Below are 13,633 nucleotides of genomic sequence, written 5' to 3' on the forward strand. Positions count from 1 at the left end.
ATTTATAATTATAATTAGAATATTTATAGTCCGACTGTCTATAAAATGACCGTATTTCCCCCCCATAGCCCCTCCAAGCCCCAATTGACTTTCCTCGTTTCTCTCCGACAGCCAAAACAAGACATCTACAAGTTGCCCCACGTTGATTTCCATATCGTCATTCTTCCCCTCCCACCTTTTTTCCTTTTCTTTTTCTTTTCCTTTCCCTCTATTTTCCTACACTACATATCACCATGGTTGGAATTGGCCCTAAGCACCCGCAGTCCCGCAAGGGTGAGGCTCTCCAAGCTACCCCCTGCCCTTATTAAACTAATGTGGTATAGGGTCCATGCACGAACTGCCCCAGAACCTGTTGGGACCCATTCATGACTTCGAGAAGGCTTTCACAGTCGATCGCTCCAAGCTCAAGGAGATCGTGAATCACTTCGTCAAGGAGCTCGAGAAAGGTGACTTATCCCGCAGCTCTCCGATTCAACAAGTCGCTAACAAAAAACAGGCCTCTCCGTTGAGGGCGGCAACATTGTGAGAACGACCTTATTCCTCCGAACTGAACCTAGACTGACCGTACAAAATAGCCCATGAACGTCACCTGGGTCTTGGACTTCCCCGATGGACACGAACGGGGAACCTACCTGGCCCTCGACATGGGCGGCACCAACCTACGTGTTTGCGAAATTACCTTGACCGAGGAGAAGGGCGCCTTCGACATCACACAATCCAAGTATAAGATGCCCGAGGAGCTGCGGACTGGAACCGCTGAGGAATTGTGGGAGTACATCGCCGACTGCTTGCAGCAGTTCATTGAGGCCCACCACGAGGAAGCAAACCTCGCCAAGCTGCCCCTCGGTTTCACTTTCTCCTACCCCGCCACCCAGGAGTACATCGATCACGGTATCCTGCAGCGCTGGACCAAGGGATTCGACATTGACGGTGTCGAGGGCCAGGATGTTGTTCCCCCTCTGGAGGAGATCCTGAAGAAGCGGGTATGACATTCCTGAGATTATGCTATCCTTTCCACAAAGGATCAAAACACTAACCATGCCACAGGGTCTTCCCATTAAAGTCGCAGCCCTGATTAACGACACTACCGGTACCCTCATTGCCTCCTCTTACACCGACTCCGCCATGAAGATCGGCTGCATCTTCGGCACCGGCGTGAACGCCGCATACATGGAGAACGCAGGGTCGATACCCAAGATCGCGCACATGAACCTGCCCGCCGACATGCCCGTTGCCATCAACTGCGAATACGGCGCCTTCGACAACGAGCACGTGGTCCTCCCCCTCACCAAATACGATGACATCATCGATCGCGACTCACCCCGCCCCGGCCAACAAGCCTTCGAGAAGATGACCGCAGGACTGTACCTGGGCGAGATCTTCCGTCTCGCCCTCCTCGACCTGATCGACAACCGCGCCGGTCTGATCTTCAACGGCCAGGACGTCTCCAAGCTTCGCAAGCCCTACCTCCTCGACGCCTCCTTCCTCGCCAACATCGAAGAAGACCCCTACGAGAACCTGACAGAGACACTCGATCTCTTCGAACGTACTCTGAACATCCGCCCCACCCAGCCAGAGCTGGAGCTGATCCGTCGTCTCGCCGAGCTGATCGGTACGCGTGCCGCTCGTCTGTCCGCCTGCGGCGTCGCCGCCATCTGCACAAAGAAGAACATCGACTCCTGCCACGTCGGTGCCGACGGCTCCGTCTTCACCAAGTACCCCCACTTCAAGGAGCGCGGTGCCCAGGCACTCCGCGAGATCCTCGACTGGGCCCCTACTGAGAAGGACAAGGTTTCCATCATGGCTGCTGAGGATGGTTCTGGTGTTGGTGCTGCGCTGATTGCGGCCCTGACGCTCAAGCGTGTCAAGGCTGGTAACCTCTATGGTGTCCGTAACATGGATGACATGAAGACCCTGCTTTAGTGGGATTGGTCTAGTGGTGATGACTATCATTTATCATCTCACAAGACAGACCCTATGTACCGATGGGTTGGAGTATTTGACATTGGGGTTTATGCCATCTGGTGCGGGTTTGATGAAAGATTTAAAAGATTTAACGATATATCGATTTCTGTGTATGTTAGCCATGGAAGGCTCGTGAATAGAATATCCATAGTGCTATTATTGCTAGTATTTGCTGTAGTTCTGGAGACATATTCAGGGTTAGCAAAAGCGCAAAATTATTGTAAGGGTGGGAGAAGAGGGAGCAACACGACTGTATTCTGTATCTAGAGACTCCCACTTGATAAGAGAGAAAGAGAAGAGAGACTAAGCTAGCTATTACACGATAGGCCGCACGGGTTGAATGCAAAAACGGGCTCAATGCAAATTTTCACCAGATTTAACATCAATTTACTGCCACCAAAAATGCCTTTTTCTTCTCAAAATCCAGAAGATAGAATTGCTACTGCTATATCTACATACGGTGAGAGAGATAACCCTAAAATGTCAAACTGGGCGCCGGAATTCGACGTTCCGTACTATACATTACGGGGTAGAATCAACGGTCGTAAATCTAAAGCCGGCCACCCTGGCGCTAACAAAGCTCTAAATGCCGAGCAAGAGGTTGTATTGATACACTTGAAATCATCCGAAAATACGCTAAGAAGATCATGAAAAAAACCGATGTAATTGGAGATGAAATTATACTATTTCTCCTAAGCTACGCCGTCAATTAGCTCCGTTTTTTGACTAGTGCGCTTACTATAGTGGAAGCGGGAGCTTATAATAATATCAACACTTTGGACCTAAAAAAGCGCCGGGATACCGGTAAAAGTAAGCGTAGGGTTAATATAGATAGTCCTTTGTCTATATATGATACAAATCGGTATACTAAAACGAGAGATCAGATAGAGAGGAAGAAATTGAGCTAGCAGGCAAAAAAAAAAGGGATCGCAACTGCGACTATAGATGCATTTCTTGCAGCAAAGAAGTCAAAAAAAAAGAGGATGTAAGCTGCAGAAGATACAGCGGAAGGGGAGGATTCTGTGAATAGTAAATTCATCATAGATACTATAGGGGAAGGCTGCTAAATGGGGGGTTTAAATAATATTGATTTAGCTGATTTTGCATTCAATTACAGTGAGAACTTCTTTGGCATATGATACGAAAGTCTCATGCTACATATAGGTTGTAACTAGGTTGCAGGTCATAATTTGACACCTAAAGGTGAACATAAGATGAGTGAGAGAAACTAGAGCAATGAGTGAGAGAACCTAGAATTGGGTAGATAGTGGGCTATCACTCTTCATACTTGCCGTCTCGTCCTAGCCTAGGTGCCCTATGTTGTAGTTCCTTCCTGTCCTTCAGCCACTAGAAGAATTATAAATACCTCCTCCCCCCGTTTCCTCTCTTCTTCTTCTTCTTCTTCTTTCTCTTCCAACCCCTCCAACAAGGGGCCCGACAAGACGTCAGGGCCGCTCAGCTCGCCGAGAGGGGCCTGCCTACCAACACACTATTAGAGCTAGAGAAAATTTCGCGGCGCCGTCGGCGCAAGCGGCGCCCGGTAGGCGGCGCGGCGTACGGGGCCTACCGGGAATTGGCGAGCCCTCGCCGAGAGGGGAGCCCGAAATGCTCCCCTCGCCCCTTCAAAAAGCTCCGCCGACCCCTCGAAAGGCACCGCCCGCTGCCCAAAACGCGCACCGGGCTCCTCAAAAAGCTCCGCGCGCCCTTCAAGATAACCCCCACTCTGGGAGACCTCCCACAGTTATCAGAGGAGGATGACTTCCCGATGCCGCCCACTCCATCCTATCTTCGAGTGCCGCTGCCCCCATCATCTTTGAGGGAGGATCACGTGGAAAGGGGAGAAACTGCCGGACATGACCCCCCCCCCCCCCCGGCCTCCAACAAAAGGCCTGTGGACACCCGGGCAGCCCACCTCGCCGAGAGGGGCCTGCCTACCAATACTCCATCAGGCCCCTCTCGGCGAGGGCTCGCTAGTTCCCGCTGGGGCCCCTACACTGCCCGTGCGCCGCCAAATGCTCCCTGGGCCGCTCGCAAAGCGCCCCCCGCCGCCCAACATGCGCCCGGGGAGGATGACCTCCCAATGCCGCCCGCTCCGGCGTATATTGGAGTGCCGCTGCCACCATCATCTCCTCCCAAGACACCAGAAAATGAAAAAAGGAGGTCAAAACTGGGATATAGCCTCCATTAGGCTATATACATTAACCTTGGTTTTTGTGTTGGTCGAGTGGAATAATGCCGTATTTTATTCCAACAAAGGATCATGTCTCTCACCACCGCTGACTTGTTCTTACCTTATTCTTGTTTTGCTTTTACTTTCATCTTTCTCTTACTTTTTTATTATTGATACCTTCATATGTCCCTATTTTATCAAACCACTTTTATTATCATGCAAAACTTTTATGGATTCCTATCAATTCCGATAGATTCTTATCATCGATTAACATGTTATACTATCACCTCGATTCTTTCGAGGCGGCCCTAGTCGATAAGTTCTTATTTACAATAGCATAAACACGTAACTATAAATAGGAGGAAAAATAACGGCGGCGTGACCGTGACGATGAATACTGAGCCTTTATAGCTATATATGTAACTTTAGTGTTGAAGCCTAATCGCAGCATGATACATAAATATGTATGTATAGTAAATGCGATGAGCTACAACTGCATATCTCAACAATACTTGCTTGTATAGATTTTTTTCCTTACCGAGCGGGTTATATAGTTAAGTAGATCCTATTTTTTACAATACACACTCGCTTTACTTTTCTATCTATCTAACTATAGGCATAGTTGTAGTAACTAATAGTTCACTATAGTACTTCCTTCGTTCAACACAGTGGGCCATCCCTCTTTATGCTTACTGTCTCGTCCTAGCCTAGGTGTCCTAGTTCCTTCCTGTCCTTCAGCCACTAGGAAAATTATAAATACCCCCTCCCCCCCGTTTTCTCTCTTCTTCTTCTTCTTCTTCTTCTTCTTCTTCTTCTTCTTCTTTCTCTTCCAACCACAATGGTTCGTTCCCTGCGTGTGTCCCCCCCGGGACCATCAACAACCTTTCCGGTGAAGTTGAGGAGATGATTGGAGAGAGGACGAGGAGTGATATACGTCGATCTGGTGAAGTCGCCTCTGAAATCAATGTGGGCAGCCACGTCGATGATAAAGGTCGTCATCCAGAGGGCGATGTTAGGGATGATGAGATCGGAGATGTGTTAGAAGACATCGTCATCGGGCCAGAAGGGAAAGACGTGGATATTATCAGTGAGGGAGACACCATCACCAACAATCAGGATGACCCGGAGATTGTTATACCTGATAGCCAGGACGATGCAGAGATTGACGACTTCGGTCGACTATGGATGACAATGCGAGCTACGATTCAGTATCTGCAAGAGTACAGCAGAGCCAACAACATCATCGGTCTGGACTCAGGCGAAAGGCCTTTGAGCCTGTCCTACTGGCGACTGTTGTGTCGAGTCAACGTTGACTGGATCACACGACCACTGATGGAGGCGATTCCCCCGGTGGTACGAAAGTTGTTTGAAAAGGATACGCCCGAACTAAAAGAATGGTTTACCTTGCCTGATGGGGAAAGTGAAGACCGGATGGGAATATGTGTCGATAAGTTCTTATTTATGCTATTATGAGCACGCTAACTATAAGTAGGGAAAAAACCGGCGTGACGACGAATACCTGTCCTTCATGGCCGACTTTGGCAAGGTATGAGGTTCTTGTTCCCTCAATGAAGCTGTTACTAATTAAGATTATAGCAGGCCTTCGAACTGCAACGGCGCTCAGCGTCTCCGGCGCGGGCCAGTCTGGGGACAGAAGTGGATAGATACTATGGTATTCAGGTATCTAGACACTCCTCTCCATGGATAATGATAGATGATGATGATGATCGATGGATGATGGAAAAGAAGAAGTGAGAAGGTGAAGCAAGCTAGTCCTGCAAACCTGGATCACGGGATATATGATCACGTGACTCCAACAGCCACACCCGGGCAGCCCAACTGGCCGAGAGGGGCCTGCCTACCATTACTCCATCAGGGCCCCTCTCGGCGAGGGCTCGCTAGTTCCCGCTGGGCCCCCTTCACTGCCTGTGCGCCGCCAAATGCTCCCTGGGCCGCTCGCAATGCTCCCCCCGCCGACCAAAACGCGCCCGGGGAGGATGACCTCCCAATGCCGCCCGCTCCGGCGTATATTGGAGTCCCGCTGCCACCGTCCTCTCCTCCTAAGACACCAAAAAAAAAAGACTGACACGACCATATATCTGTGACGATCCGGTGGCCTGCTCTCGTTTTGCTTTTGCTTTTGCTTTTGCTTTTGTTTTTTAATTGATACCTTTATGTATTCCTATCTCATCATCAAACTGCTTCATCATTATATAAATACTTACTATCATCCCGGAAAGTAGTATCTTGAATTGAAGCACTCTCTAGCTTCGCATCTACTCTCAGTGCTTGCTTGTAGATCTGGCTCGTCATATTATACTAAAGACCCTCTCTGCAAAGACCTGTAGTGAGTATCGGCAAGCTTTCATACAAGCTGTACAGAGGTCTCATTGCGAGTACACTCTCGGCTTCGAAGCAACTCTTCTCTTTATGGACAGCTCGGTGACGTGGCGTACCCAAGTGCGTGAACTAGAGATTGGGCTGCTCCGGGACTTTCAGCAAGCTGAGTGCGAGAGACTGTCTGGACCCTTCTTATCAAGACTCCACCCCGGATTCCCTCCCCGGATTTTTCTTCCTTTCTCCACTTCCCAAGCATAAGGTGCCAGTGCGATTTTTTTTCACCTTGCTTCCTCACCTGATCTTCGTCAAAATATATCATCATCAAATTCAACAGCTTCGTGAAGAGCTTTTCGCAGAGCTTAGCGTAGAATTTTCATCTACTATCGACACCTTCGTGATGAAATCCAGAGCCTTCAGCACTCTCTCCAGCAAGCTTTAACTAGCCCTTGATGAGCCAAAAGAGCTGGGAAAGAATGTCAGGACATTTGAACGATGTTTCTTGTAATGTTCCTCTCAAGGATAATAGAATTTGATGATGATAATAGACATTGGTAAGGACATCGGGATACATAGTGGTATTAGTTAATAAAAGAAAATAAAGAACTCCGCGGTATCATGCCGTGTCAAGATTTTTCAAATTTTCGGGCGACTTTTCTCGGGGGAGGACGCCCCGGGGCACGCGCAGGTGGGCCGCTGCTGGGCTCCTCCTTGACTCGAGGTGGCGTACGCGCCGGGTTCTTCTTGGCTGGCGGCGGCGTACGGTTGGCAGCAAACGGGGCCTGCCGGGAAGTGGCGATCCCCCGCCTAGAGGGGCCTGATGTTGTGTTCGTAGGTAGGCCCCGAAGTCTTGTCGGGCCCCTTGTTGGAGGGGTTGAAAGAGAAAGAAGAAGAAGAAGAAGAAGAAGAAGAAGAGAGAAAACGGGGGGAGAGGGTATTTATAATTTTTCCAGTGGCTGAAGGATAGGAAGGAACTAGGGCACCTAGGCTAGGACGAGACAGTAAGCATAAAGAGCGATGACACTATACTGAACTAATACTACAACTAGTTATATAGTTAGATAGTTAACTATGTTGTAGATAGAAAAGTAAAGCGAGTGTGTATTGTAAAAAATAGGATATAATTAGTTATATAACCGATGGTGGGCTTACGAAGCAGTGGCCAAGCCTGGAAGCAAGTGATGGTGGCTACTGCACAGAGAAAGCAAAATGCAAAATGAATATGCGGGCCGACACATAGTTCGCGTATGGAATACGTTGTGGACTAGGATTGAGTAGAAAATACGAGAAAAAAAATAGCAGTAATTATTGCAGAGTTATTCCTCGTACCGAAATAATAATGCGGTACTAAACTTCAGCGAGTCACGTGATGTCTAAAAGGGACGTTCAGTCCCCTAGAATATCCACGGCATTACAACCCATTTGACCATTTAACGGCCCCAGGTGGGAACATTCAGAGCCATTCCCATGATGATTCCACTAATCAGACCGGCACATGGGAGAGTCAAGACCCAACCGAGGAAAATCTTGCCAAGCTGTTTCCAGTTGATACTCCTGACGTCCATGTTAACCAACGCGACACCGACGACAGAACCGGTAATGCATTGCGTAGTGGAAACCGGCAGACCTAATTTTGACGCAAGGAGAATAGTTATCGCGCTAGAAAGTTCAGAGCTGTATCCTCTAGTAGGGGTGTGCTTGGTGATGCGGTTACCGAGACTGCGCATGATGTGGTAGCCGAAGGTCCAGAAGCCTGTTGTTCATTAGCATGCCGAATGTATGGACGAGACGGGAGGCGGGGAGAAGGGAGTCTTACCAAAGCCGAGGCCGAGACCACCCACCGCCTTGATCCAGATGGGGGTATCAGTCTTGGTGGAAGCCTTGCCGGAGTGCCAGGTCATGTACTCGGTTGTGAATGGACCAATAGCGTTCGAGACATCGTTCGCGCCGTGGGAGATAGACATGATCTAGTTGGACTGTTAGCTGGGGGTTGGAGAGGGGGAGGTGAGTGGAGCGTACCATAGCAGAGCAAACCTGGGCAGTGGTCCATAGGTGTTCAACCTTGTTGTCAAAGACAGGGGCACGCTGATGGATATGATCGAGACCCTTTGACTGGTGGTGAATGACATCGCGGGTAATACCATAAGTGAAAACAAGCTTGAGGGTGGCAAAGATACGCTTGGGGTGAATCCAGGGCAGTGTGTCCAAAGCCTGAAGCTCCTTTTGATGTTTCTCTGCAATCCTGGCGTCAGCCCTGCGGGCGTCGTTCCCGGAAGCGCTGGGATCACCCTTGAGGGGCTCAATTTCTGGAGTGGTGAAGGTGGACTCTTGTCCCTCGGTGGCAGAGCCAGAGCGAAGAGTGTCCGTCTCGCCCTTCAGGTCGCTTTCATAGTAGTTGGGCACAATGCTCTTGTCCGGGTTACCAGGGAAGTACAAGGTGTAATTGTCCTTCCAGAGAAGAGGACCCATGGGGATGTGCCAGAAGCGCAGGCGGGAGTCACCCTTCACAAGGCTGCGCCAATAGTACGGAACAAAGAAGACCGCACTGATAACCCAGACACCAGCAAAGACGCCAATGACAATTCCACAAGCCTTGCCTGCACCCAAGACCTCGAGCTTTGGGATTCCGTGACCACCGCTGACGACGATGAACAATGCAAGGATAGCAGCAGTAATGGCGTAATAGAATGGAAGCACGCGCAACGCCCACTTCATGGGATCCTCACGTGAGTGCACCAGCAGCCGGATACTGGTGAAGATGATGGCACCGAATGCGGCTGAGATGAGGGGGGCGATACCCCAAGAGGCAGCGATTTGGGAAACGCTCTGCGACTTCCAACCCCAGTGGACAGGGAGTTCTGCCGCAATGGCGACGCCGATGAGGGCACCGACAATGGATTGAGTGGTGGACACTGGGAATCCGAGGTACGTGCAGACGGTAAGCCAGATCGAGGAGCCTGTATCGTTAGACAAAGGAGTGAGTAATTGAGGCCTTTCACTTGGAAGTCGCAAAGGGAAGGCAAAGAGAGAAAGCAAAGAGAAACGTACCGACTTCAGCAACCACCATGGCCATGATCAACACTCCTGGAGAGTCCAAGAAGCGGTCGACGGAGAAGACACCACTGCGAATGGTCGAGGTAACCTGTTGTCCAAGGGCGATGGCACCGATGAACTCGGTGATAGTCGCCAGGATACCAGCTTGGATCAAGGTCAGGGATCTGGAGCTGACCGAGGTCGCGTAAGAGTTGGCTACATCCTGTGCAAAGGAAAGAGATGAGTGCTGGATCAGTTGAGGGTCAATGCAAGGAACATACGTTGGCACCGATTCCCCAAACAGAGAGAATGAAGAAGAGGGTACCGACAGCGAAGAGCCAGTCGAGATCGTGATAGACAGCCATTTTGGGTTCCAGAAGGAAGATAAACTGTTTGGTTCACTTCCTGGTCGGGCCTCTGACAGAGGAGAGGAAGAGAAAAGGAAGAGAAAAAGGTGAGGGTGAGTCTTTTAATATGCTACCTAGGTACCTATCTTATCTGTCGAGGAAGGCGTAACCTCAATATGACATTTTTCTATAGTAGGTTAACCTAACCTTAGGTCATCCCATGGATGTCTCAGACTAGGTACCTAGGTAGGTACCTACCTAGGTAGGGTAAGGCTAATGTCATCTCTCATTTCACTGTCCACACTACACGATAAAGAGACACCCAATCATAGAGCCGGCCCATTCAAGAGTGCTCCCAGAATTGAATCTCATTGATGGTCAGATACCTCGATAGTATCCTACTATGTAGCTAAACGCATGGGCCGTCGAGCTAAAAAAAAAACGAGTCTTGGCGTAATCTCCAGGGCTGTCCAAGTGTAGAAAAAGGCCTGATACCTAGGTATGTACTCGGCCCTTGGTCCGAAGCTATTTAATGGATGTGGTCCAATCATTCCTGCACGAGTCATGGTAACCCATGGTTCCATCTATTACAAGCTTCCATAAGACACCTGGGCATTGATCAAGCATGGCGCCAAGAAATGCCAGGGGTTGGAGCACGTGGGCTGCTCAATCACTTGATTGTACATAGCACGTACCATCTATGGTTACCTATACGAGTATCCTTTTAATCCCATTCGGGTTGTTGGTAAAAGAGTCTTCTATAAACAGTCAATGCACATATGGTATCTTCCTACATACATATGCAAGTACGGAGTACATACCAGCCCATACTAGTTCGAGTGGCTATTCTAATTCGAGGCTAGGAAGTCATAGGGTCACACGAAGCATTGATAACTTCCCCTGGTCCTCCAGGGCTTTCCAAAGTTACTAACTGGAATATTCCATATCACATATGTACTAGGCAGTTCATAGTAGGTTTCTGGATTCTGTCTCAGGCGTACTAGTAAAAATCATGGTGAAATTCTCCCGAAATGAAAACTGCCCGAAATTTGACATCCTGTGCGGACCAAATTACTATGGTAACTACACATGTACATATTGACTTCAGAAGCAAACAAATACCTTTCAGTCTCATGTTGCTCCGCCATAAAGTCCATACACATATCGTTAAAATGTAATCTTCAGGGGTTCTACACGCGAGAATTGGCCTCTACTTTTGAACTTATACAGGGAGTTGGTGTAATGCTAGTGTATTCAGACGTACAAAATACTTATTACAAAGTATACGACAGACAAAATCTAATATGCCGCACTAGCGGTTAGATTGCCGTAGGAAGGGCGGATCTGTAGAGTTGGTGGAAACAGAGACCGCCCACGACAATTTGGCAACCATAGCGAGTAGATACGGCCGTAGACCTGGCCCCTCCGGGTTTGATTGGATACAACTGTATCAGATCACGGTTAAAGTGCTATAGTGTTGTATCAGCTTGAGCCTTCAGCGTTGACAGGAGCGCGGCAACCCGGAAGAGCCTGAGAATTGGCAATGTCATAACGGCCTTCACCCAGTTCTAAAATAATCACACGTGGCCGGTCAAAAAAAAGAGCCAAGATTGTCGAAATCCGCCCTTAAGCCCGTTATTCTCGCATCTGGCCCCGTGACAAGGACCGGGCTGCTTCTTGTCCTTGGTCTCAACCACCGCTCGGATCCCGGATATTCCTTATACGGTATTTTTACCCTCAATGACGGCGTGTCCAGGAGCTCACAGATGGGAGCACTCCAAATTCATCCTCTACAACGCAAACAGCATGAGCTTGCTGACGAGTTTTGAGCTCTTGACGCTTCACACTCGACTTGCCCATTGTGCCCGTAGCAGGAGCCCATACTGCAATTAACCGTGCGGACAACGGTGATATCATCCTCTGGTCCGCTTGGGCTGACGATCAATTCTTTGCTTCCCCTGGTGGCCAAACATTCACGACTACCTGGATCCTATCAAGGAGGATATTTACCAGGCCAGTGTTGCCAACAATGAGCACGATATGTTCTGTCCTGGAATCTCTATGGACTTTGACGGACGAATTGTCGTGTTTGGTGGAGCCGACTCGGACAAGACCAGTATCTTCGACGGCACTGGCTGGCAGCGCGGTGAGAGCATGGTGCTCCACCGTGGATACCATTCCACTACTACCCTCTCCGATGGGCGGATCTTTGCCATTGGTGGTTCGTGGAGCGGAGGGCCGAATAACCCTAAGGACGGCGAGCTCTACAATCCCTGGAAACGAACCTGGAAGAGACTCTACAATATCCATCGTGAGCTCATCGAAACTGATGACAGACCGCTTCGGGCCGATAATCATGCATGGCTGTTCGGCTGGAAGAACGGCAGTGTCTTCCATGTCGGTCCCAGCTTCGAGATGCACTGGTTGAACACTCGTACAAGGGGAGGCAGTCATGTGCCTGCCGGTTATCGCCTTGACGACCAACACTCAATGTCTGGGAATAACGTTATGTTCGATGCCGTTCATGGTAAGATCCTCACCTTCGGAGGCCAGGAGCGCTACGATGGATCCTTCGGTACCAGAAATGCCCACATCATCACCATCGATGAGCCCTACAAGAAGGCCAAGGTGGTGCTAGCCGGTTTGAATGGAAGTAAGAGCGAGAACCACCCTGGCGGCATGTTCTATCAGCGTGTCTTCCACACGTCTGTCGTTCTCCCTGATGGATCTGTCTTCATCGCTGGCGGCGAGATCTGGGGCCAGCCATTGAATGAAGCCGACAGGGATATCCAGTTGACCCCGGAGATTTACTACCCGGACAGAGACATTTTCGTTCCCCTACAGAAGAACAACGTCGTCCGTGTCTACCACAGTCTCTCAATTCTCCTCCCTGACGCTACAGTGCTCAACGGAGGTGGCGGTCTCTGTGGTAACTGCACCGTCAACCACTACGACGCCGAGATCTTCCGGCCCCCATACCTATACAACAAGAACGGAACGGAAGCAATCCGGCCTAAGACTCCCATCGTGAAGAACAAAAGCAGCAAGGTCACCGTGGGCAAAACACTTCGTTTCTTCGCGGACGCTGATATCAAGAACTCATCTCTGGTCCGTCTCGGAACTGTCTCGCACACTGTCAACACCGACCAGAGACGCGTGCCCCTTGAGCACACGTGTGAGGATGACCAGGACGGTTACAGATATTGCACAGCCCAGATCTATCCGGACCCCGGTGTTGTTCTCCCCGGATACTACATGCTTTTCGTCATGAACTCCGCTGGCGTTCTAGCAAGGCTGCGACCGTCAAAGTCGAATTGGACTTCCCCTTGAGCTATTTCACTGAAGAGGAGGAGAAGGAAGTGGAGCACAAGAAAGACTACGATATGGCTGCTAGTGGTGAGCAGGTCCAGGGAATGGTTGACATGATATTTGCGGCTGCTCGCAAATTCTGGAACCCAGCGCAGGCGCCTCTCGTGGCTCAGGGTTAATAACTTTCTGATACCTTGGCTTGAGCGTGCCGTATGTGTGGAGCTTGCTTCGCGTCGCCGGCTCCTGTATTATTCATTTTGTTCTGAACACGCATGTTTTGAGTACTAGTTATACGTCAACCACCAGTGCATAGTATGATAGCATGAAAGATGTACCATTCAGAATGAGTAGAAGAACAACCGAGACGATTACCTATGATGTAGATCTTGCTATTTACTATGCTCAGCAATGCAAACAGGCTTGATTTAGGGTAAATTTGGTAGATTATTGTGTCGAGATAGACCCCCTCCCC

The 13,633-nt window shown here is 49.6% G+C and overlaps 5 protein-coding genes across 5 annotated transcripts; 4 read left to right on the forward strand and 1 right to left on the reverse strand.

Moving 5' to 3' along the window:
• Positions 1–233: 233 nt before the first annotated feature.
• Positions 234–1,923, forward strand: N7525_005393 (putative hexokinase Kxk; the record flags this gene model as incomplete). Its single annotated transcript, XM_002564814.1, has 5 exons — positions 234–273; positions 324–446; positions 497–522; positions 576–983; positions 1,048–1,923. 5 exons carry the CDS (start codon positions 234–236, stop codon positions 1,921–1,923), a joined length of 1,473 nt encoding a protein of 490 aa, XP_002564860.1.
• Positions 1,924–3,179: 1,256 nt separating this feature from the next.
• On the forward strand, positions 3,180–4,546 carry N7525_005394 (uncharacterized protein; the record flags this gene model as incomplete). Its single annotated transcript, XM_061213389.1, has 3 exons — positions 3,180–3,183; positions 3,462–4,062; positions 4,495–4,546. The coding sequence occupies 3 exons, from the start codon at positions 3,180–3,182 to the stop codon at positions 4,544–4,546; spliced, it is 657 nt and encodes a 218-aa protein (XP_061070410.1).
• A 492-nt stretch (positions 4,547–5,038) lies between these two features.
• On the forward strand, positions 5,039–5,890 carry N7525_005395 (uncharacterized protein; the record flags this gene model as incomplete). Its single annotated transcript, XM_002564812.2, has 3 exons — positions 5,039–5,488; positions 5,628–5,681; positions 5,732–5,890. 3 exons carry the CDS (start codon positions 5,039–5,041, stop codon positions 5,888–5,890), a joined length of 663 nt encoding a protein of 220 aa, XP_002564858.2.
• A 2,012-nt stretch (positions 5,891–7,902) lies between these two features.
• On the reverse strand, positions 7,903–9,870 carry N7525_005396 (inorganic phosphate transporter; the record flags this gene model as incomplete). The annotated part of the gene is made up of 5 exons (XM_002564811.1): positions 7,903–8,225; positions 8,289–8,439; positions 8,492–9,429; positions 9,521–9,728; positions 9,787–9,870. 5 exons carry the CDS (start codon positions 9,868–9,870, stop codon positions 7,903–7,905), a joined length of 1,704 nt encoding a protein of 567 aa, XP_002564857.1.
• A 2,022-nt stretch (positions 9,871–11,892) lies between these two features.
• On the forward strand, positions 11,893–13,340 carry N7525_005397 (galactose oxidase precursor; the record flags this gene model as incomplete). The annotated part of the gene is made up of 2 exons (XM_061213390.1): positions 11,893–13,089; positions 13,146–13,340. The coding sequence occupies 2 exons, from the start codon at positions 11,893–11,895 to the stop codon at positions 13,338–13,340; spliced, it is 1,392 nt and encodes a 463-aa protein (XP_061070411.1).
• Positions 13,341–13,633: the final 293 nt, after the last annotated feature.

Source organism: Penicillium rubens (genome assembly GCF_028828025.1).
Source record: "Penicillium rubens strain IBT 27055 chromosome Unknown utg000002l_segment0_segment0, whole genome shotgun sequence".
In the NCBI taxonomy this organism is placed as follows: Eukaryota; Fungi; Ascomycota; class Eurotiomycetes; order Eurotiales; family Aspergillaceae; genus Penicillium; species Penicillium rubens.